Consider the following 23,853-nt stretch of genomic DNA (forward strand, 5'->3'; position numbering starts at 1 on the left):
TCAAATAGTAAAAATCATCTAATAGACAAAGAAGAATTTTACACAGCTTAATTTATTTTACATGCAGACATTTTGCCTATGATAAGGTTATTAAACAAATGCTGCATGCATGTAAAATATTCAGGGACTGAGAGTTAAAGCAAACAGCTCTACAGCTATTCATTACACAAATGCTTAGCACTTTATTTCTTGTTTCAGCTGACAAATAGGATGTGTTAAGACCGCAAATCAGCCTCAATTATATGTTATTATCATCTGTGCCTTATTTAGACTGAAGTGAGAGAGAAGTGTGAAAATAAGTAACTACTACTGTCTCAGCTCTAAGCAGGAAGACAAATGTGTAAAAGTGTTACATAAGAACATTATGTACTGTAGCTTCTGCTAGGAAAAAACAAGTACTGCTAATTTACACGGATTTAAGGCATTTATATTTATATAATTATAAGAAAGATGACAGATTTAAAGAGTAATGACTTTACCACATTAAAATAAACATTTGTGCATTTATGAATTACCATTTAACAACAGAATGTAATACATTACCAAAAACATTCATCTTTATAGGCATCAGTGTAACAAAGCCAATAATATTTCTAGTGTCTGTCTGTACTGCCATAGGCCGACATGCTTCTGAGACTGAGCTGTACGATCTAAACAGGGATCCACAAGTAGGAGAGCCCATTTATATCCATGTGAAAGTGTCAACCCCAGGGGAGCCCTGGTGTGCAACTGTGCCACTGGGAGCAGGCTGACAAGGACTCTGGCATCTTATAAAAATAGTCTAACTCTACTTAGATTTATATAGATGGGATGGAACCACATCTCCTACCTAGATACATGCAAATCATAGTACATTTATGTTTGGATGATCCTTGCACTTTCTAAGGATCATCTTGGATGGCCTCCCCTTTAAAAGGTACCTCTGAAAGACACCATCCAGTCTTCAGCCCTTGTTGAATGTAGTAAATAATCCAGTGATTTTACTATCTTTGGATGCAGAAAATCCCTATGATACAGTAGAATGGGGAAGTCTGTCTCGATGCATGCTCAATAATCCAGGTAAGGAAATCCTAGAAATTTGATTCTGTTCATCTGGACAAAGTTTTTAAGTGGGAGAAATATTTCGAGATTATACCCAGGGGAATCTACACCAAGTCTGTATGGTTTACCAAAAATACACAAACAGGGTGCTCCTTTAAGACCCATTGTCTGCATGATCAATTCAGTCACGTATAACATCTCCAAGTTCCTGGCCGCTGTTCTTAACCCGGTGGTAGGCAGCTCAAAACACCACATTCAGAACACATTGGATTTCGTGGAGAAAGTGAGAGAGGTCATTATGGAGGCAGAAGAAACCTTGGTCTCATTTGATGTTACATCTCTATTCACTTGTGTCCCAGTGACTGAAGCAGTGGAGGTAGTACATAAGAGATTACAGAATGACCCCACTCTCAGTAAAAGAACCTCTCTCAACGCAGACCAAGTGTGCCTGCTTTTGGAACTGTGTCTTCAATCAACATATTTCATATACAAAAGCCAGTACTACAGGCAGAAGCACGGGTGTGCCATGGGTTCCCCTGTTTCACCTATAGTAGCCAATCTATATATGGAAGAAGTGGAAAAGAGGGCTCTATCATCCTATCCTGGAACACCACCGAGCCATTGGTTCAGATATGTGGATGACACCTGGGTCAAAATCAGATCTCAGGAGGTACCACAGTTCACAGACCACATCAACGGGGTGGACAAACACATCAAGTTCACCAGAGAGGATATGGAAAATAACAAGCTAGCCTTCTTAGACTGTGAAATTTCCATCGTCAACGGGGGACATTTGACAGTGGATGTGTACCGTAAACCCACACATACGGACCAGTATCTAAGGTTTGACTCTCACCATCCACTAGAGCACAAACTAGGTGTCATTAGGACTCTACAACACAGAGCTAACACCATTCCCACAGACTCAGAGGCCAGGGAAGTAGAAGAACACCACGTTAAAAAGGCCCTGAGTAAATGTGGATATCCCAGCTGGTCCTTTGTCAAAGCAGGGAGGACACCTAAAGAAAGCTCCAAGCGATTCATGAGAGAGGAAGGACATCCACTGTCTAAGTGAAAACCCTTAGTGATCCTGTATGTGTCAGGAGTATCGGAACAGCTGAGGCGCATTTTCTCGAAACACTGGGTCTCAGTGGCTTTCAAACCCCAAAACCCGCTACGCCAAAGATTGGTCCATCCCAAGGATCGGGTCCCACGGCACAAACAGAGTAACATAGTTTACGCAGTTAAGTGCCAGGAGGAGTGCCGTGAATTGTACATCGGGGAAACCAAGCAGCCACTGGCTAAGCGCATGTCACAACACAGAAGAGCTTCCTCGTCAGGCCAGGACTCCGCAGTCTATTTACATCTACAGGATAGTGGTCACTCCTTTAAAGATGAAGAGGTGCACATCCTGGACAGGGAGGAGCGCTGGTTTGAGAGAGGAATCAAGGAGGCCATTTACGTGAAAAAGGAACGACCATCTCTGAACAGAGGAGGGGGCCTAAGGGTACATCTGTCGCCATCTTACAATGCTGTGATTGCAGCCATTCCTCAACCCTCTATGAATGGTTCACACGTCTACTAATGAGTGGACAATTTGCATATCACTGATCAACTGGCCCTTTGTCAATGGTGCTAGTCTCTGTGATTAAGCAAAGGTACTGTTTATAAGGTTGGGGAAACCTGCAGTCAATTGAGACTGAGGAAGAGACTTGGATAAGTCTCGAAATATTTCTCCACTTAAAAACTTTGTCCAGATGAACAGAATCAAATTTCTAGGAATGGGGAAGTCTGTTTACTGCAATCTGCAATTTTAGATTGGGTCCCAGTATATCTGCATGGATTAAATTGCTTTATACTAGTCCAGAAGCTTCAGTCCATATCTGCATGAGTAAAATCATAATTAGTTTAGATCAGATTAGATAAACTTTATTAATGTCAAGGGTAAATTCAATTCAGTCTGTTTGTTTGCCAATCACACAAACATGGCTGAACTGATTCTTATAAAATTTTGCACATGTGTTGCCATAGGTCCAATTTAAAACACAGGATACTGCATATCTGGAAGTGGGATTGACATGGATGGGGCAACCCAAAACCTAGCATCCACATGGAGACTACAATTCCCAGCAGGCAGTAGGAGACAGTTGGAGAAGATGGGAGGACACCATTTTTGGCACAGAAAAAGTTTTGTATCAGCCATTAGTATCTCATCTAAGGGTACAGATTCAGCATTCTCTTCTCAAATGATGAGAATAACACGTTTATTGTCTTTCTGGATTACAGCTTTTGTGTAAAAGTATGTCATTTTGCCTAATCGTTGGTTGTGCTGAATTTCCAATTGCCATTCCCATTCTAATTTTTATTTATTTTCATCTAGACTCTTTTCTGAGAAATATTAGACTTACTATGTTTGGCCTAATCTGATTAAAGCTTCTAATTAGCTGGTAGTATTGTATTTTAGTATGTTATTTAAAAATATACAAGTATTACTATGTTAGTGAATTATTATTGCCCCTCCTCTGTTCTCTCTCTCATCTGAGTATCCTTCTGTAGTAATTGATGCCATTGCTATATCTCCAAGGTGCTACTCCTGCCCATGGAAAAGACAAAAGAGATACTGGGAGCCTTGGAATCCAAGGATGAGGGGGTTGAATCTATTTATTGGACTTCCTAACATATGCTAATAATATTTCAGAATGTCCATGATGGACCTACCTGAACAACCTAAAAACAGGCAAGAGGCATCAGACACCACAAAAATCTCACATACTCCAAAAATATATAATTATAGGTTAGAAATTGTATTGAACATATCACAGAAAATTAAAAAATAATAATTATAATGACTAAGTTGTATTTGTACTATTCCTGCACCGAGGGGAGTGGCTTGATATTACTTTAGCTCTGTGACTCTTTATTTTCTAGCATTGAAGTGTTTTTTTGTTGTTGTTTGTTCTAGCTAGCAATACTGTATTCTGTTGATAGTCATTAATCTTCTTCTTCTTCTTTCGGATGCTCCCGTTAGGGGTTGCCACTAGGGAATCCCGGACATTTTTCATTCCCACATTCCCGGGAATGAAACTGCTGTAATTCCTGGGAAAACGGGAACAGCCAAGCTCGCATATATAGCGTATAAAAGTGTAAAAATCGATCAAGAAATAACAGAGATATAGTTGAAAATAATTAAGGTGGCACCATTGCTGCAGCTTGCACTTCATCAGACAACAGCTTTGAACAGCAATTTGAAATTGCAATGCGTCAGTCTGTTGCATCCGCATTATCTGTGCCAAGAAACTTGCCATTACAGAATGATGACAATAAACTGGATGCATCAGTAAAAGCTGAAATGGCGGTGTTTCAGAGCAACGGCAAGCACAGGCGTTGTTTAGAACAAGTGTATCAGTATCTGATGATTGTGCCGCCTACTTCAGTGGAGGCAGAGCGTGCTTTCTCAGCGGCTGGCGTACTTCTGCACGAAGGTGCGTTCTCGCATGGATGACCGCACACTGGACACGTTAATAATAATAATAATAATAATTCATTACATTTATATAGCGCTTTTCTCAGTACTCAAAGCGCTATCCACACAGGGAGGAACCAGGAAGCGAACCCACAATTTTCCACGGTCTCCTTACTGCAACGCAGCAGCACTATCAATGAGCCATCTGTGAGGACGTTGTGCTTTCTACACTCTTATTACCACAACTAAAGATACATGTACTTCTATGACAGCATGAACTGCTTGTAGATAAGGTTAGTCTTTTATTTGTGTCAACATATTGCAGTAGTTTTATTAAAAATAAGTGTTGGTTGTTCTAAAACCATTCACATGTGAGATGCCCGTGCACTGTGTCATCCCCGGGTGCCCGGGATTCCCGGGAATAGATAAACCCGTCCGGGAATGGATTCCCTAGTTGCCACAGCAGATCATCTTTTACCATATCTTCCTGTCTTCTGCATCTTGCTATGTTACACCCATCACCTGCATGTCCTTTCTCACCACATCCATAAATCTTCTCATAGGCCTTCCTCTTTTCCTCTTGCCTGGCAAATCTATCTTTAACATCCTTTTCCCAATATACGCAGCATCTCTCCTCTGCACATGTCCAAGTCAACGCAATCTCACCTCTCTGACTTTGTCTCCCAACCTTCCAACTTGAGCTGACCCTCTAAATGTACTTGTTTCTAATCCTCTCCATCCTTGTCACACCTAATGCAAATCTTAGCATCTTTAACTCTGCCACCACCAGCTCTGTCTCCTGCTTTCTGGTCACTGCCACAGTCTCCAACCCATGTAACATATAGTAGCTGGTTTCACTACTGTTGTGTAGACTTCCCTTTCACTCTTGCTGATACTTGTCTGTCACAAATCACTCCTGACACTCTTCTCCACCCATTCCACATTGCCGGCACTCTTTTTTTCACCTCTCTTCCACAATCCCCGTTAGTCTGTACTGTTGATCCCAAGTATTTAAATACATCCACCTTCACCAACTCTTCTCCCTGCATCCTCACCATTCCACTGACCTCCCTCTCATTTACACACATGTATTCTGTCTTGTTCCTACTGACCTTCATTTCTCTCCTTTCTAGAGCATATCTTCATCTCTCCAGGGTCTCCTCAACTTGCTCCCAACTATCGCTACAGATCACAATGTCAGCAGCAAACATCATAGTCCACAGGGTTTCCTGTCTTATCTCATCTGTCAATCTTTCCGTCAACATTGCAAATAAGAAAGATTTGATACCTGGTGTAATCCAACTTCCACGTTGAATGCATCCATCACTCCTACCGCAGTCCTCACCACTGTCATACTTCCCTTACAACTCTTACTTACTTCCTTCTCTGCCACTCCTGACTTCCTCATACAATACCATAGCTCCTCTCAGGGCACCCTGTCACATGCTTTTTCAGGTCCACAAAGACGCAATGCAACTCCATCTGGCCTTCTCTATACTTCTCTATCAACACCCTCAGAGCAAATATTGCATCTCTGATGCTCTTTCTTGGCATGAAACCATACTGCTGCTTACTAATCATCACCTTCCTTCTTAACCCAGCTTCCACTACTCTTTCCCATAACTTCATGCTGTGGCTCATCAATTGTATCCCCCTGTAGCTACTACAGCTCTGCACATCCCCCTTATTCTTAAAAATAGGTACCAATACACTTCTTCTCCACTCCTCAGACATCCTCTCACTTTCTAAGATTCCATTAAACAATCTGGTTAAAAACTCCACTGCCATCTCTCCTAAACACCTATAGGTATGTTGTCTGGGCCAACGGCTTTTACATTCTTCATCCTCTTCATAGCTGTCCTTACGTTCTCCTTGCTAATAGTCCTTCCTCCTTGATAGTCATTAATAAGATGTGTAAAGTTTTTATCCTTATTCTGACTTTTGGGACACTTTATTTCATTGAGCTTTTTAACAACAACAGCGATGGTATTGTTTAGACAAGGAATCAGCTGTTAGCTATTTGGCATCAGACATTGTTTACTCAATAGAAGATGGATATACTGAAGGCACTTCAACACAGATAACAGGGCAATGGAGCTGGTGTTAACAGGAGGAACAAGAAATTGAGTCACAAACCCTATCTTTGTACAATTATTATGGCAAATGTAAGATTACTGGAAAAGAAGATGGAAGAATTAGCTATATTTGTGAGATGATAAATGAAATATTGTGATTGTAGCTTTATGTGTTTTGTTGAGATGTGGCTGCTCGAACATGTTCCAGATTTGCATATTGCCTAAATTTATCATGCTACAAACTGACTGAATACACCAAATGTACAGTAAGAGTGAAACATGGAGACTAACTTCCATCTATCCATTATCCAACCCGCTATATCCTAACACAGGGTCACGGGGGTCTGCTGGAGCCAACCCCAGCCAACACAGGGTGCAAGGCAGGAAACAAACCCCGGGCAGGGCGCCAGCCCACTGCAGGGCGCGCACACACACACACACAAACACACACCCACACGCCCTTACACACGCACACACACACACACAGCCACACACCAAGCACACACTAGGAACAATTTAGAATCGCCAATGCACCTAACCTGCATGTCTTTGGACTGTGGGAGGAAACCGAAGTACCCGGAGGAAACCCACGCAGACACAGGGAGAACATGGAAACTCCACACAGGGAGGACCCAGGAAGCAAATCCGAGTCTCCTAACTGCATGTTGCTGGAGACTAACTTTGCTTGTAAATGACAAATGGTGTAACACTGGATATATTACACTTAAAGTGAAAGAATATGCAATCTGGACGTGGAGCTGCAGGGTGTCAGTATATGCCCTTACTATCTGCCACAGAGGTTTCCCACACAATTCTGCTCACGGTTTACATTCCACCCTTGGCAGTTCCAAACATAGTATGTGACATCATACACACAACTGCTGCTAAATTTCAGATGCAGCAACCCAGTGCATCTATTGTAATTTCTAGATATTTCTGAGGCTAGGGATCTGCACTAGCAATCGGAAGGTTGCCAGTTCGAATCCCATAAATGCCAATAGGGACGCTGCTCTGTTGGGCCCATGAGCAAGGCCCTTAACCTGCAATTGCTGAGCGCTTTGAGTAGTGAGAAAAGCGCTATATAAATGCAAAGAATTGTTATTATTATTTTAATCATGCGTCTCTGTCTCAGCAGCCTCATACACTTTTGATCACTTAGTCAAGTTCAGTTTACAAGATAATAGAACACTTGACCTCTTGAATGCAAATGTCAAAGACACTTATAATTCTAAAGCTCTTCCTCCTCTTGGGAGATCAGATCGCAACCTCATACATTGAATGCCCTGGTTGAAGCCCATTGTTCTGCAGCAGCCAGGTCAATGACAAAGTGGTCACCTGAGGCACTTGACTCTTTCAAAGGGCTGCTTTGAAGCCACAGACTGGGAGGAGTTCTACAAACAGTGTGGTGAGGATATTGATGGGCTTACTGACTGCTTTACTGGGTGTATTAAATTCTGTATGAACACTGTTATTCCATGAAGGACTGTTTGCTGCTACACCAATAACAAACCGTGATTCACCAGTAAACTAAAAGCTCTTCTTAACTAAAAAAGAGAGCCTTCAGGGTGGGAGATAGGGAGGGGAATGAAGAGGATGCAGATAGAGTTCAAGGAAAAGGTCAAGGAGGCTAAAGAGAACTATAGGAGGGAACTAGAAGTCAACCTGGGGCAAAAAAAACACAGAAGGTATGGAAAGGAATGAAAAACAACACAGGCTTTAATCAGTTGCTCACAGTTTACCCACACTGGTACCTGGGCAATTTGTGGGGTTACCCATCTCTTGCGCCCCAACTCCAGGCCACAATACACTGGAAAACCACTACCCACTGTCCACATGCTCACTCTCCCCCAACTTTCTGCTGAAACTTGTGCCTACCAATTGCTAGTGTCTCTGACCTCAATTACCAACTATGACTTACACCCACCATTCTGCCACTCTCCCCGCCCATCCAGAACTGACGTTCACAATGGACCAGGTGAGGAAACAACTACAGCAAATCAGTCAATGCAGTATTTAGGTGTCAGCAGTGGGCAGGAAAATGAGTACAAGACACTAGTAAAGGACTTTGCTGAATGGTGCAAATTGAACCACCTACACCTCAACATCAGCAAGACAGTGGAGATAATTGTAGGTGTCAGGAAGGTCAATCAATCTCTGCCCCTGGTTCTCATTGATGGTGAAGATGTTGAGGTGGTAAAGATATACAAATACCTTGGAGTGTATCTGAATGACAAGCCTAAGAGAGGTTCTAACACAGTGGCTCTATACATGAAGGGTCAGAGTCGCTTCTATTTGCTGAGGAAGTTGAGGTTTTTTGGTGTATGCAGGCAACTCTTACATGTTTTCTCCAAGTCTGTAGCGGTCAGTATATTTTGCTATGCAACAGTGTGCTGGGAAATAGCATTAGTGAAGGTGATGCCAAAAGATTAAACAAAGTGATTTAAAAGGCTCTATGGACTCTATGGAAGAAGTGGTCACGCATGAAGTAGCCTACTATCTTGGACAATGACTGCTGTCCTGTATGAGGTTTAGGCTACAAGTAGCACAATGTCAGGTTGTTTCTGCTCTCAGCCATCAGGCTCTATACTGAGTCACCCCACCCTGAGGGGGGTTTAATTTTTGGAATGGAACTGAGTTGGTTCAGCAGACATCTTCATAGATAATAACCCAACGAGCAATATACTGTGCTAATGACTTATGTCATGTACTATGAAATTGTAACATATAAGCATGTGCAATTCTAATCACTTTGCTGATTAGATTGCATCAGATTAAATTAGGTTAGATTAAATTAGATGAAGTTTACTAATCCCAAGGGGAAATTTAGATGCATACAGGAGCAGAAACATACAAAAATGCAAATAATACAATTGATCAACAGATAGTGAGACCGATTAAAAATAATAAATGAATAAATAAATAAATAAACAAAGATATATTGTGCAAAAATAGCAAATGACCTTGCAAGAGCCAGATCCTTTAAATTAATGTTAATGGTAAATTTACCTTACTTTTGCTTAGATTTGAACTTGAATATAATGTAGCTTTAACATAGGCAATGGAAGATTCAGTTTAACCCCCTATAAGGTAGGGGGATGTTCTTAATTTTAGAACAACAGAATAACCCTCAGAATGAAGTTAGACAGTTACAAGGACACATGAACTGTTAGTCAAATAGGCATTAAGGGCATACAGATTTTTGACTGTTACGTACACTATGTAGCTAGATGAAATGTAGAGCCTAATGTATGTGATAAGAGTTAAGAAATGTAACCTATATGCTTAAACCTCAAGCGGAATACTATATAGAAGTTTCCCATTCCCCCCCCCCCCCCCTTTTTTGTATGTATTACTAGCTTTTTCCCTTATTTTGTTTGAACTTTTTGCTTTGATATTCAATAAAATCTTTAAAATGAAGACACTTGGACTGTGGAGTTATTTGTACAATGAGTCATACTACTGCAGAAATGCCTTTCTGGTATCTACATTTGAATTATTTTGAACTAGTTTGAAATCCTCGACAAACTCAGCTACAGATGTTCAAGAGTATAAGCACTTAGTTGGGGATGTTGGGAGGAAGCACTGAATTGCCTGATAGTATCAGACATAAAAGATCCCCAAAGGCACTTCTTAGCACATCGCAGAACATTGGGCCTGTAGCTAAAGTACAGAAAAGCACCTCCAAGTTGAAGAGGGTTTTGCCACCATCCTCTTTTCAACAACAGCTTTTAGTGTGTACAGTGTCAGTTCTCCTAATTTACTTATATATAATTCTTGTTATATATGTATTTGTACCTTGTTATGATACTTATGATCATTATAATTCTTATTATATGTATATTTGTGCCTTTATTGTCTGCTGCTCTCACCCTGAAATTTCTTCTGGAATTTAAAAATCTATCTATCTATCTATCTATCTATCTATCTATCTATCTATCTATCTATCTATCTATCTATCTATCTATCTATCTATCTATCTATCTATCTATCTATCTATCTATCTATCTATCAAGATTTTAACAATATGTTTTTTGTTGAGGGGAGTTTATTACTTGTTTAATCTCTCCAGAACAACCCCATCTCCTGGGAGTAATGATGCAATGCCCCTTCCGCTTAATCTATCAACACTATTGATAATTGGTAATAGTTTTTTGTTAGAAAGCTGTTAGCTGCTAAGAGCAAATAGAGAACAAAAAAATTTGGACATGAGCTTCAGTAGGCTTTACATCCTAGGAACCAAGTTACCCAGACTATTCTATAACATTTCAAGAATTATTTACCGCTCTGATGGATCTTTCTGATCATAAAATAGGACATTACAATAGCAATTGATGAGAAGAATTCCTAATTAATTGCAGAATTACAGTATTTGAGGGTTCCTCTAGAGTGCCTCTTTCTCTTGCACAATTTGACTCAAAAACAAATCTGCACATCGTCATCTCATAACAGGCTCAAGTTTCGAGTTTTGTATTTTTCTGTCCTGCTGTTTTAGCTCTAAACAGTCGTCAAGAACCTGTGACACAAAGACACACACACAAACAGACACACACACACCCAACATCAAGATATCAGTGTTTTAGGTATTAGTGGACCCTAAAATGTGGAGATCAATAAAAAAATGGAGATTGAAAATTTTGATGAATCTAAAGCTTTTTCTCCTACCCCATAGATGATAGGTTATGGTGGTAGAGGGCGCAAAGCAAAATGGAAGCACTTTTCAATTTTTTTTTTTTTTTTGGTTATTAAGCCTCTGTTATGAAATCTGGTGAATTAGTTAACTCTGAAACTAGTTTTAGGCCAACTAAAATACCTATCATTCTATATAAGGGTTCAAGTAGAAACGTAAATGAACAAATGTGATGGGTAGGTGTATCTTACCATTCCGGATGAGAAGCACTGCTCCATGAAGATTTGATATTTGCACAGCATAAAAAAGTGGAGTGTGCCGTTCATTGTTGTATTTGTTGACTTCAGCTCCTGCTTTTAACAATATCACTAACATCTCAATCAAATCAGATTTAAGAGCAGCAAGATGCAAAACACTATAAAAGAGAAACATACATAGAAAAATTATTAATAAACAATTTGTTTTCTGCTGTCCAGACATAGGGTGTATCCACATGTGTCCATTTGTTAGACGTCTTAGCTATAAACATTTTATTTACAATGTAAAACACATGAAAATAGACAAAAATGTATAAGTAGCAGCAGTGAATACAAAATATCACTAAACCTGATACTTCAACTAAAAGGATTTTCAAAATACTAAAAACCGAGTTAGTATTGTTAATTAAAAACATAATACCCAATGTGTGCAATTTATTAAAGGAAAAATTACACAATGAATGACATAAGAAGGTTATTTTTATTTGAAACAGGATTATTCATTTTTACCTAATAATAAATGTTTCCTTTTTAGGTTGCAAGAGATGCATCACAGACCATCCCACACTTAGCATATTCACTTTTGGTGCTGTAAACAATTGTTTGGCTCTTAAGACATATTCACAACAACGGGTGCCCTGGAAAGTTAATAGTGAGGGTTGAAAAACAGCTCATAGAGAGCTGCATCCTGGGAGGGAGAATACAATATTCTCCAGGGACACTAGATGGAATAAAAAAAGTATGAGGCCAGAAAAGGTGGTCAGAGAGTGAGAATACTGTACAACAAGGGTAACATATGATTGCAGTAAGATCTGCTGAAAACTGAAAGGTGGTGAGTCTCCAGGTGTATCAATGGCACTTTCCATAGATCTGCAGGAGGCTTATGGAGGCTACCTGGGAGATGTGGCACTAACAATTAATGGGTACAAGAACATTGCTAGAGGGAATTCAATCTTTGTAGCCCTGTAGCAAATGTAAACCCTCATCATACAAAAGAAGTGATTCCATGCTGGAAGTTACCCCAGGATATGTTTTAAAGCTGCCTAAAGGCCAAGGCCTTTTGAGTCAAGGGAAGGGAGATGGGTTGAAGTGAAGGTCCTGCAGTAGAGAGTAAGAAACATTAGAAAAGAGGGACATAATGATAAAATGAATGGTAAACCTGTCCTACAGGTAGATAAAGGCTCAAAAGTAATATTGTTAAGCCCAGTGTGACAATAATAAGTTGTGTTCTGTTTTCATTGTTGTGTTGAGTCTTCCCAACATTCAAGTCTCCTTTTCATGGCTGTGTTTTGGGAGTCTCTCTTATCACACAGCTTAAACAGTAAAATCCTACACAAATGTAGTCTACCGACTAAATGCAAGTGCTCAGGCTATAATTAGGCAAGACACTACTATTTATCACATGAATATCTTTGTAGTCTATTATATTTTATACCTGGCATGCATTAAAATTTGGTAAATTAACTGTTCTTTAGTTTATGGAAAGATGTGGGTACAGGAAAACCCACAAAGAAAGTAAAGGCTACAGAATGACCTTAAAAAGGACAGGCCTCATTAGGCCACTGTCATGTAATGATGAAGATTGCAACACATGGATTTGTGCTTGTACACCAGAAAATCCTCTTGGAAAGTCACTCTGTTTAATGTGTAGGTAATAAGAAAATGTGTTTTGTCTTAGTGGAGGAAACATTTTGCTAAGTAAATTGACATTGGCATTCAGCTTTTTGTCCCAAGTGGCTCTAAATGAAACACGTACTGTATGTAACAAATTAAAGTCACCATTGCCCTTTTTCCATCTGTTAGGAGTCACATAAAAATCTCTTCAAAAATAGATATATGTCTTATTTTATAAATGCAGAAGGAGAATATTGAGTGTAGCTCTGAGCAAGAAATATTGATGCTCCATACTTTCCAGGGACAACTGATGAGTGATGAAGGACTGGAAGCCTACTAAGTAATTCAACTGGATAACACACGTCAACGTATACAGTATGACTCAGTATGCTGGCATTCTCATGAGACATGTGGGCACCTTTCAGATGGGTTGCTATGTCACCCACAAAACGAAAGAAACAAATGAAGCTGGAAAAAGAATTTTTGCCTCTGCCCACAAGATGAATAACCTGCTTCTTTTAGCCACCAACAATTCATATACAGTAGTGTGACTAAGTAAATTGCCCATTAAGTAGGTGGAAAGTGAACAAACCACTCAGAATGCCAGCTAAAGAGTGTTGTTATGGAGTCAGCTATTATTTAAAATATACAATGCAAGTTCACTTAATACTGAAAAAACATAAATTAGAAACACAACTTTTTAGTTGCAGGGGTCTTTATTAGATGAAACAATGTGGACAACATTATAGGGGTGACAAATCAGGAGTGAAAGGGCAAGCAAAACACCAGAGCAGATGAAGAAGATGCAAACAAAAGACTAGAATGTGAGAATATTATTTACTTATTCCATGTTGGAGGAATGAGAGAACCGAGTATAAGTAAAAGAGAAGCTTTTACTTATCTTTAGGCAAAAAATATCAAATCCCTGTAGACAGAACATAAATTTACAGAATGGTGTATTGAATTTCATGCACTGAAAAAAGTTTAAAAGGCTGCAATTTCAAATTAAATTATGTTGTATAAGGATCATAAAAAACTGAGCAGTATGGTGAAACAGTAGCAAAGTATTATAATGATTTCATATTGTGCGTGTTTCATGCCCAGGTCTGTTTCCCGCATTACTTCCAAAGATGCTGGATTAGACTCTAGCCTCCCATGACCCTGAAATGAATTAAGCATGTTTGACAATCTTACATTTTGTTACAAATAAGTTCAGGGCTGAACTGTAGATATTGTGTGAACAGAATTGAAGAATCCTGATTTTTAAGATAGATGGTTACCTATGGGTTGTTCCAAAATAGCATATAAAATCGATCCGTTTGTTTGCCAAACACACAAAAACGTTTAACCTGATTTTCATGAAATTTTGCAGATATGTTGCTCTCGGTCCAACTTAAAATATAGGCCATATGGTGGAAAGAGAAAGTGGTTGTAACTTGAGGGACAAATCAAAAAATCAGTATGGATATGGGGAACAAATATGCAGCAGAAAGTAGAAGTGTGCTGGAGCTGATGGACATCATTACCAGCCTTTTATACCAGCCATCTCATCTACGACCACAGGTATACTGTTTTCTTCTTGATTCATTTGGATAACAGCTTCATTGCCTTGCTGGATTACAGCTTTTTGTCGCATCGTGAGTTGTGTTTAGTCATTTTGAATTTCTAAAAGATAGCGTTTCCCATTTATTTAATGTAGATACTTTTTTGAGAAATATATGGGTCCAAAAGGGGTGCATCATGCTTGTAACCTTAAGGAATAGTATTTCTTCCTTTCAACTCCCTCAAAAATGTATAAAACACCCTTTTTATTGAGTTTTGCAGATGGAAAATTGCATGCAAAATGCAGTTTAGCATCAATTTCATAAAACTATGTGAAAAGAAGCTCAGCTGTTTTGCGTAACATTGCCTAATATATATTAAGTTATATTAGACATAATCAACTGAGTGAGATTTGAGCTGCCAGACAAGAAGAGTGGTGGTCTAGCATGCAGATAGGAATTTCATTACATTGTGTACACATGACAATAATTCTAAAATGAACTGATGACACTCCCTTTCTTAACAAAGCAAAACCTTACTTTTTTAAAAAATACAATGTTAATAAACACATATGTATTGTTACTAAGTAAGAGATAAGCCAATATGAAATAGAATAAAATGCAATGTTTAGTGTATGCTGAGTTATTATTCAGAAAACAATAGAAACGGAATGACTGAAAACGGTGTTTGGTAAACATTTTCTCAAGTCCATTTTCTGATGAGACAATTATAACTTTAGGTTTTGCCACAAGCATACCATTGTGATTTGTAGCAAATTTAGATCCACATTGAATGAATCAACTTTGAATCATCTTTGCAAAATTAACAAATATCATCACTAGTGTTGTCCCCTGTCATAATACAGAGATTTGGAGCAATGTCTGTGAAACCAAATCACCACCGGCCCCCCTATAGATGCTTTTGTGGTCTATGAATTCAATTGTTCAACAAGCCATCCAGTTTATTCATGTGGGGGTAAATATCTATTCGTGAAACAGCAGAAAACCAGGAAATATGGAGTAGTGTTCATAGCTCCAACTCAGCAAGAAATTGCAGCAATTAAAGAATTCAATCATACACAAAAATAATAAACTATCGATTCATAAGAGCAGAGAAATTAATAGTTATCAGAAAGATGGTGTATGGAACACTACTGTAGCATTCCAGCCAGCAATGATAAAAGGGTCAACATTTAAAAAACATAAGTATTTGCTTTTTTACATTAACCCATTATACAAATACACCCAGGCAATGTAGGGTACTTCCGCTAGTATTATAGATATAACTGGCAATAGCAATGAGTATAGTGACATTAATGTGCATCAGTGGGTTGCCTCCTAGACTTAGCTGAGGTATGTATTACCACCATAAACCAAGAGGGGGCACTGTTGCTAACCTTGTCACCCGTTTCTGCCTCCACAGCTCCGAGAAGATGCCCACTGAGGGCAACTGACTCTGCCCATGTCCTATAAAGACGAGCATCCCTGGAAGGAAGCATTTAATTTTTAGTCAAACCAACTGAGCAGATGGAGCTGCACAAGAAGCCAAGACCCACTCAACTGAGCAGCACCTTTAATACAAGAGAAGGCTACTGCTTGTACTTTCAGTTTTGCAGTCCTATTGTCTATTGGTTTTTGTTTCTTTCTTGAAAGCATTAAACAAGACAACCCAGTTGGTGTCCCAGCATTAAATCCTTGAACCTAGGTTGCACTACCATTCGATCAAAATAGTTTACAAAGAAATTTTATATTTCTCTTCTTCAGTATGGTAAAGAAATATGTCATTAGTCAACAAACTTGCTACACCTTTTTATTTATCTATTTTGTCATTTTTGCATTTTCAAGTAAACCTAGGCTTTGCTGTGTATTTCTGCTGGCATGTGCTATACATATACTGTACATTCCTCTGTAAACTGGGAAATTGCATACACTTCTGCTAATATGCGTAGTTTGAATTTTCATCATCACAAATTAAATTTAAGTACATATTATTTACCCCATTCCAGATCTAGGAGACTAGATTTGAACTCCAGCCTAGTTCCTCTCTGAGAACAGTAGACATATTCTTGTGTGTTCATTAGAGTTTCTCCCACATCTTTAAATCCCAACACATGAGTGAGTGTGAAGCTCTGCCTTCCCCCCAATACAAACTTAACTGGTCATTTACTAAGCCCACAAGATAAAATGTGTCAAGTTAGTAAATGATTTTGAAAATTTTGGCAGAAACACATGTATGTTTTGTGAAACATCTTATTTTAAAAATAATAAGATATGCATTTTTTGCAGGAATAAATAAACTTAGTACACAATTCAGATATGTCTTATTGGGGTAAAAATGTCAGAATGAGTCATTTAGTTGTGGTGCATTTCAGTAATAGCTGGGTTTCTTCTGTGTTTGTGGGACAGGCTGCTCATTAAACTCCATTGCTTCTGCTTTGGCAAGAGGGTAATTATCTGCTTCATACTTAAAATATATGCTTATTTGTGATAAAAAAAACATAAACATGAGTCAAAAAAGCAGTTTATGACACTGGGAAAACATAGCGATTTCCACTATTAATAGATGCCATGTCACTCCTCTGTGCCTACAGGGTATAGCACAAATCATCATGCTGTCTAATTTCCTATGTCATGTTATGGCATCTTGGATTTAATCAAAATTTATCTACATGTACTGGAAAAATTCCTTTTAGCTTTGGATGAGTGAAATAACAAAAAGTCTTAACACTAATAGTAAAAATGCTGATAATTTTACTTTGTTTAAGTATCATCGAGTATTACCATACTTTATTAATTTCAGGGTGCTGCATTAATATCTGCTCGGCATAGAAATTTGCCCCTTATTCTTATTGTATTCTTGCCTCATTGTAGCTATTTTCAAAAATGAAAACATCCAGTTGGGGAAATATGAACTATTTGAAAATATAATTCATTTATTAAATATTATATATATATACAGTATAATGGCATTTTTTTCATAATGAGCAGCAGTCATGGGGATGCACCATGTATTTGAGTTGTTATTTTATTTTCTTGAAAATGCAGATTTGTTTGCACTTTGTCTTAAGATTGTCAGGTGCATATTAATGGTACCTTCATGACCAAGTACACACACAATGAAAGTGTGTGCTTTATGCAAATTAACAGTATGCCTCGCAACTTAGTAACATTGCTTATCTCACCAATTTTATTCCTACAATTGTAAGCCACATTTCCATTACACATTACCATCATTGGTTTAACATCCAGTTTCCAGGTCAAATGGGGACAAATAAACTTCTATCTATCTATCTATCTATCTATCTATCTATCTATCTATCTATCTATCTATCTATCTATCTATCTATCTATCTATCTATCTATCTATCTATCTATCTGTCTGTCTGTCTGTCTGTCTGTCTGTCTGTCTGTCTGTCTGTCTGTCTGTCTGTCTGTCTGTCTATCTATCTAACCCTGGCTATCTCGCAAATTTTATTCTTCAAATCTCTGCAGTCCTGGGCATCATTTGGGGGGTGAGACTCTTTCTTTTCATATCTTCCCCACTTGAACTGAACTCTTTAGCCACATGGTGCTAGACAGAATTGCATAAAATAAATCTTACTATTCGATTATTAAGTTCAATCTTGCATTTTATGTACACGTTAAAGAGTTGACGTCCAGAATACTGTGAAAATCCAGAACAATTTTCCTTCAGACTACTAGATTGCTTGTTTTACGCAGAGTCAAAAAAGGATAAATACATAGTGAATTACAAAAAGACTAGTTTGTTAACAGTAATTTCTTTTAATTCCTAAACACCAGACTATGAAAAGGAGGATCTATGTCCTTTGTCGGGCCCGGCAAGTCTCTAAATAACAGGCAACTAGGCAATGAGGAAATGGAGAATTTCTTAAGCAGTGGATGTTTTGGGGTCAGAACAGTTTCTCTGCACATAACCAGCTACAGAATGAGCTGCTGGAAGTGTTCTAAACAAAAAATATTACATCAAATCACTTGCCAGCCTGCGGCTAAAGTTGATGTAAAAGTCTATAATGCAGCAAGAAAAAAATTCAATGATGCAAACAGTTTAATTGAGCAATGCAATGGCTGCCCTCTCTGTATGATGGGGAGAGGATGCAAAGGGCCCAGGGCTAGTGGATTTCATCTTTCTGTTTGCCTCAAGCTATTTCCTCCACTTATATTGGCCTGGAAATTTCAGTTATTGCCAGTAATTGCTGGCATTTTTAAGCAGGCGCTCGTCCCCTTAAGCAGTGCTCTTTGAGTCTTTCCGTCTCATGTTCCTTTATTCTTTAGGATTGCTCAGTTTTGACTTGCAGCTTTCGATCTTCACCTAATGATTTTTGTTCATTTTGAATTTGGACTTCATTCATTCATTTTAATAATGTGTTCTATTTTGCATTTATTAGTCTAATTGATTTCCATATCCTTCGTCGTGTTTAATCCTATCCACTTTTTTTTCATTCCTTTCACATTTAGCCAAAGCTTCAGTCCTCATGAAATACAACCCCTAAAGTGAGTGCCTAAGAAATGTGAGGATCAGTTTTAGGTTGATCAGAGTGAGCAGTAATGAGACAAATCCTCTACAATTTGACTTCTGCTTGTGCTTGATTTGAATTTATTGTATATGGCTATCTCAAGGACAATGTTTCTGATACAGATGTGAGTGAGAGACACACAATTATGTTACTTTCAGAAATTCTCAGATGATTCTGCATTTATGAGATGTATTGATAAAGGGGATGTGACAGAGTATAGGAATCAGATGTAGAACTTTGTTTCTTGGTGCAAAGAAAATTGTCTGTATCCTTACATCAGCAAAACCAAGGAAATGGTTATTGACTTTCGGGTACTATTCAAGTATTTGGGAGTCCGCATCAATGACAGTTTGGACTGGTCTTGAAACACAAAGGAACTAAATAAGAAAGGGTAGAGTGGGCTCTGTTTTCCTTAGGAGACTGCGTTCCTTTAATCTGGGAAGTGACATCCTTCACATCTTGTACAACTCTGTCATAGCCTGTGCAATTTTCTATTCTGCAGTGTGCTGGGCTGGTAACATTACATCAAGAGAGGGTCAACGAATCAACAAGCTAATGAAAAAGACAGGTTCAGTTATGGGACATACCCTGGAACCGCTGGAGGCAGTAGCAAAGGAGAAAATAAAGATAAAAATAAAGAGTGTCATTATGTACAAAGCTGCACACTTTCTCTCTGACAAACTAACATTTAGAATTTGCAGAAAACAAATCATTCAGAAGAAGTGCATCATTTTTACCAACAGCAAAATGCCTGACTGTGACTGCCAAGTTAGCAGTATTTTTTCTTTCTTTTTACAGTTGTCTTCCTTTTTTAGTCCATAGTTCAGAATGTAGTGTATGTGTCTGCGTTTATATATAAATAACACATATACATACATATACACACATATATATATACAGTGCATCCAGAAAGTATTCACAGTGCATCACTTTTTTCACCTTTTGTTATGTTACAGCCTTATTCCAAAATGGATTAAATTAATTTTTTTCCTCAGAATTCTACACACAACACCCCATAATGACAACGTGAAAAAAGTTTACTTGAGGTTTTTGCAAATTTATTAAAAATAAAAAAACTGAGAAATCACATGTACATAAGTAATGCCCTCTAGCAAGCATACGGCAGCGTCACCATATTCAGACCCATTGATTGGATAGGATGGTGTAATAGCTGTTTTGTCACCCCATGGCTGAAGGAGGAGAAGAAATAGATTTGGTGGCAGATTTACTTTCAAGGCCATTTTCAAGACGGACTTTTCAAGAAAAACTGGACATAGTTAAGAAAGGTCGGACAACTCCGAAGCTAGCTAGCCTGTCACAACCAGGAGGAGGATTTGTCCACCACTTTCAGGTTACCAACTACGAGCGGTACCTCTGCCACACAGGGTCTGAGGAACACTGCAAATTGTATTGCTGGGAGTGCTTGTTATTTGCCACTGGTTGACATGGTGTTTGGAGCCACACTGGGTTTGTAAATTTGACTTGCCTAACCAAGGCAGCAACGAGACTGCCGGACACTTACAAGCAACGGTGCTTTCCAAAACTTTTGGGGAAACCGGAGTGGATCTACAGCTGAACGAGCAAGTGCGCAGGGAAATGGAGCTCCACAACGAAAAGGTGAAGAAAAACAGAGAAATCTTAAAAAGACTAATAGACTGTCATTTTTTTGGGCAAACAGGAACTTTCATTTCGGGGACACAATGAAAGCACGGGATTCCAATAACAGAGGGAACTATGTGGAGCTTCTTTCTCTCATTGCTGAGAGCAACACGGATTTACATTACCACCTGTCCACCAATAAAGTGTTTAGTGGGACGTTGGGTAAAATACAAAACGACCTGATCAAAGCTATTGCTGAAGTGATGGGAGAAGAGATAAGAAGTGACATTAAAAAAAGCACAGTTCGTCTCTATTATAGTGGATGAGACGCGAGTAACGCAGCACAGCTAGCACTGGTCCTGCATTACGTAACGGGCACAGGTGTCAAGGAGCGATTTGTCAGATTTGAAGATGTTACCAGTGGGAAGAGAGTCAATGACATTGCAGGTCTTATTATCAGATTTTTGTTGGAAAATGAATGTCTGGGTAAAGTTGTGGCACAGTGTTTTGACGGCGCAGCGGTCATGTCTTCTGGATTAAATGGGGTGCAGGCTAAAGTTAAACAGAGAGCACCTTTGGCTTTATTCATACACTGCTATGCACATCGGCTCAATTTAGTACTGACTCAAGGGGCCTCAAAGCTTAAAGAATGCAAGATTTTTTTTTGCCACCTCAACGGCCTTGCTGCATTTTTTTCTAGATCGCCTCGGCGCACGCAACTACTGGACGAAATCTGCCAGCAGCGTCTCCCTCGTGTGGCGCCAACACGGTGGCAGTACACATCCAGAGTGGTCAATACGGTCTTTGAGAAGAGAGATGCTCTAAAGGAACTGTTTCATCACATTCTGGAGCATCATGATGAGTATGATGAGGACACAGTGCGCTGTGCTGATGGATTTAAAGCACGTCTGGATGATTTTGAGTTTTGTTTTTTGCTTCACATATTCAATGGCATTTTTGAGTATTCAGACGTGCTCTTTTCAGTACTACAGGACAAAAAACTGGATGTGCAGTTTTGTCTGGCTAGGGTAAAGGAGTTCTGTGACACTGTTGAGCGAGATAGAAGCCGATATGAGGAACTCTACGAGGCCACTGAACGCACCGCAGGCGCTCCGAGCTCACGAAGAGGTCAAGCGCAAGATCCTCGTGCGCACTACCGCCAACTCCATGGCAGGATTCTGGACAATATTATTTGCCAGACACAGACCAGATTTCAAGACCACGAAAAACTGATGTTTGTCATGCTCCTCGACCCCCAGACGTTTCGGGAATACAAGAAAAATTTCCCGCATGCAGCCATCTCCAGTTTAACACAGAGCCACGGAGCACTTTTTGATCTGTCTCGGCTAAAAACAGAACTGACTGTACTGTATGCCATGGATGATTTTGCAGGAAAATCTCCCACTGATCTCCTTGACTTCCTTCATCAGAAAAATCTGAAGAGAGAGCATGGGAGAGCTGTACACATTGGTATGTTTGGCGGTGACCATTCCCATGTCCACTGCTTCTGTCGAGCGGACATTTTCAGCCCTAAAGCGAATTAAAAGTTATGCCAGAAATACGACAGGGCAGGTTCGACTTTCAGCATTAGCTTTGATGGCGATAGAAAGGGACTTCGTGATGGAACTGAAGTGCATGGATAATCTGTACGACAGAGTAATTGAACTGTTTTTGAGGAAAGAGAGGAGGATGGATTTTGTTTACAAATAATCTGAATTTTTGGTGAGTAAACTTTTGCGATTTTCCTAAATAATATTGCAAGTTTATGAGTTATTATTGATGTTTTTTATGTGTATCGTGGCTGTAGCTGCAGTAGAAAGGAACTTGTTCACCCCTGGTTTGTCTATTCAATAAAGGCATTTATTGTGGCTACAGGAGTTATCTATCCGCGATGCAACGGCTCTTTATCCTGTATTTCTGCATATTAAGATGGTTTTTATAACCATAAATTAGTTTTTGAGGGGTGGGTTGATTCAGACGGAGCAGTACTGAAGGCCTAGGTGTGAAATGCACGGTCCGTCACTGGTATATATATATATATATATATATATATATATATATATATATATATATATATATATTGTCACACACGTGTGTTTAGGAGACAGCTAAAGGGCTTAAATACATGTGATTCCACGCCAGACCAGGTGGTGGTGAAGTGCACTAATTTTCCCTCTTGATCTTTTGCAGACCATTCTAGGGAAATCCCGCCCGGCTCTGGGGCAACCACTGACGTCACTTCTGGTTCCGGTATTAGTGACATCACTTCCGCTACTGGCCTTTAAAGCTGCCATCTTGCTTCATGGAAATCAGTTCTGTTTTGGACTCTGTTGAATGAGCATGTCTCTCCTATTCGATCAGTTTTGCAGCCGAAAACAATTATATGAGTGGCTGCCCCAAACCTTCTCAATGTCTTTTGGTCGTTTTTTCTGACTATATATATATATATATATATATATATATATATATATATATATATATATATATATATATATACTAGCAAAATACCCGCGCTTCGCAGCGGAGAAGTAGTGTGTTAAAGAGGTTATGAAAAAGAAAAGGAAACATTTTAAAAATAACGTAACATGATTGTCAATGTAATTGTGTTGTTATTGTTACGAGTGTTGCTGTCTTATATATATATAATATACACACACATAAACATAAATATACATATATACATATCTACATATACACATATCTACATATACATATATATACATACTAGCAAAATACCCGCGCTTCGCAGCGGAGAAGTAGTGTGTTAAAGAGGTTATGTAAACATATATATACATAAACATATATACTTATATACATATCTACATATACACATATCTACATATATATATATATATATATATATATATATATATACATCCACATATATATACATATATCAACATATATATACACATACATATACACACATACATACATACACACACATATATATATATATATATATATAAATATATATATATACACATACAGACACATATATATATATATATATATATATATATATATATATATATATATATATATATATATATATACATAGCAAAATACCCGCGCTTTGCAGTGGAGAAGTAGTGTGTTAA

General features: G+C 38.6%; 1 protein-coding gene across 1 annotated transcript in view; it reads right to left on the bottom strand.

Moving 5' to 3' along the window:
• The window catches only part of LOC127526694 (serine/threonine-protein phosphatase 6 regulatory ankyrin repeat subunit C-like), a 183,124-nt gene that overhangs the window by 69,619 nt on the left and 89,652 nt on the right, over positions 1-23,853 (bottom strand). Inside the window, exon 10 of the mRNA XM_051922866.1 lies at positions 11,458-11,621. Within this exon, the coding sequence (XP_051778826.1) occupies positions 11,458-11,621 (164 nt within the window). The remainder of the gene's footprint in view (positions 1-11,457; positions 11,622-23,853) is intronic.

This window comes from Erpetoichthys calabaricus, chromosome 1 (assembly GCF_900747795.2).
Source record: "Erpetoichthys calabaricus chromosome 1, fErpCal1.3, whole genome shotgun sequence".
In the NCBI taxonomy this organism is placed as follows: domain Eukaryota; kingdom Metazoa; phylum Chordata; class Cladistia; order Polypteriformes; family Polypteridae; genus Erpetoichthys; species Erpetoichthys calabaricus.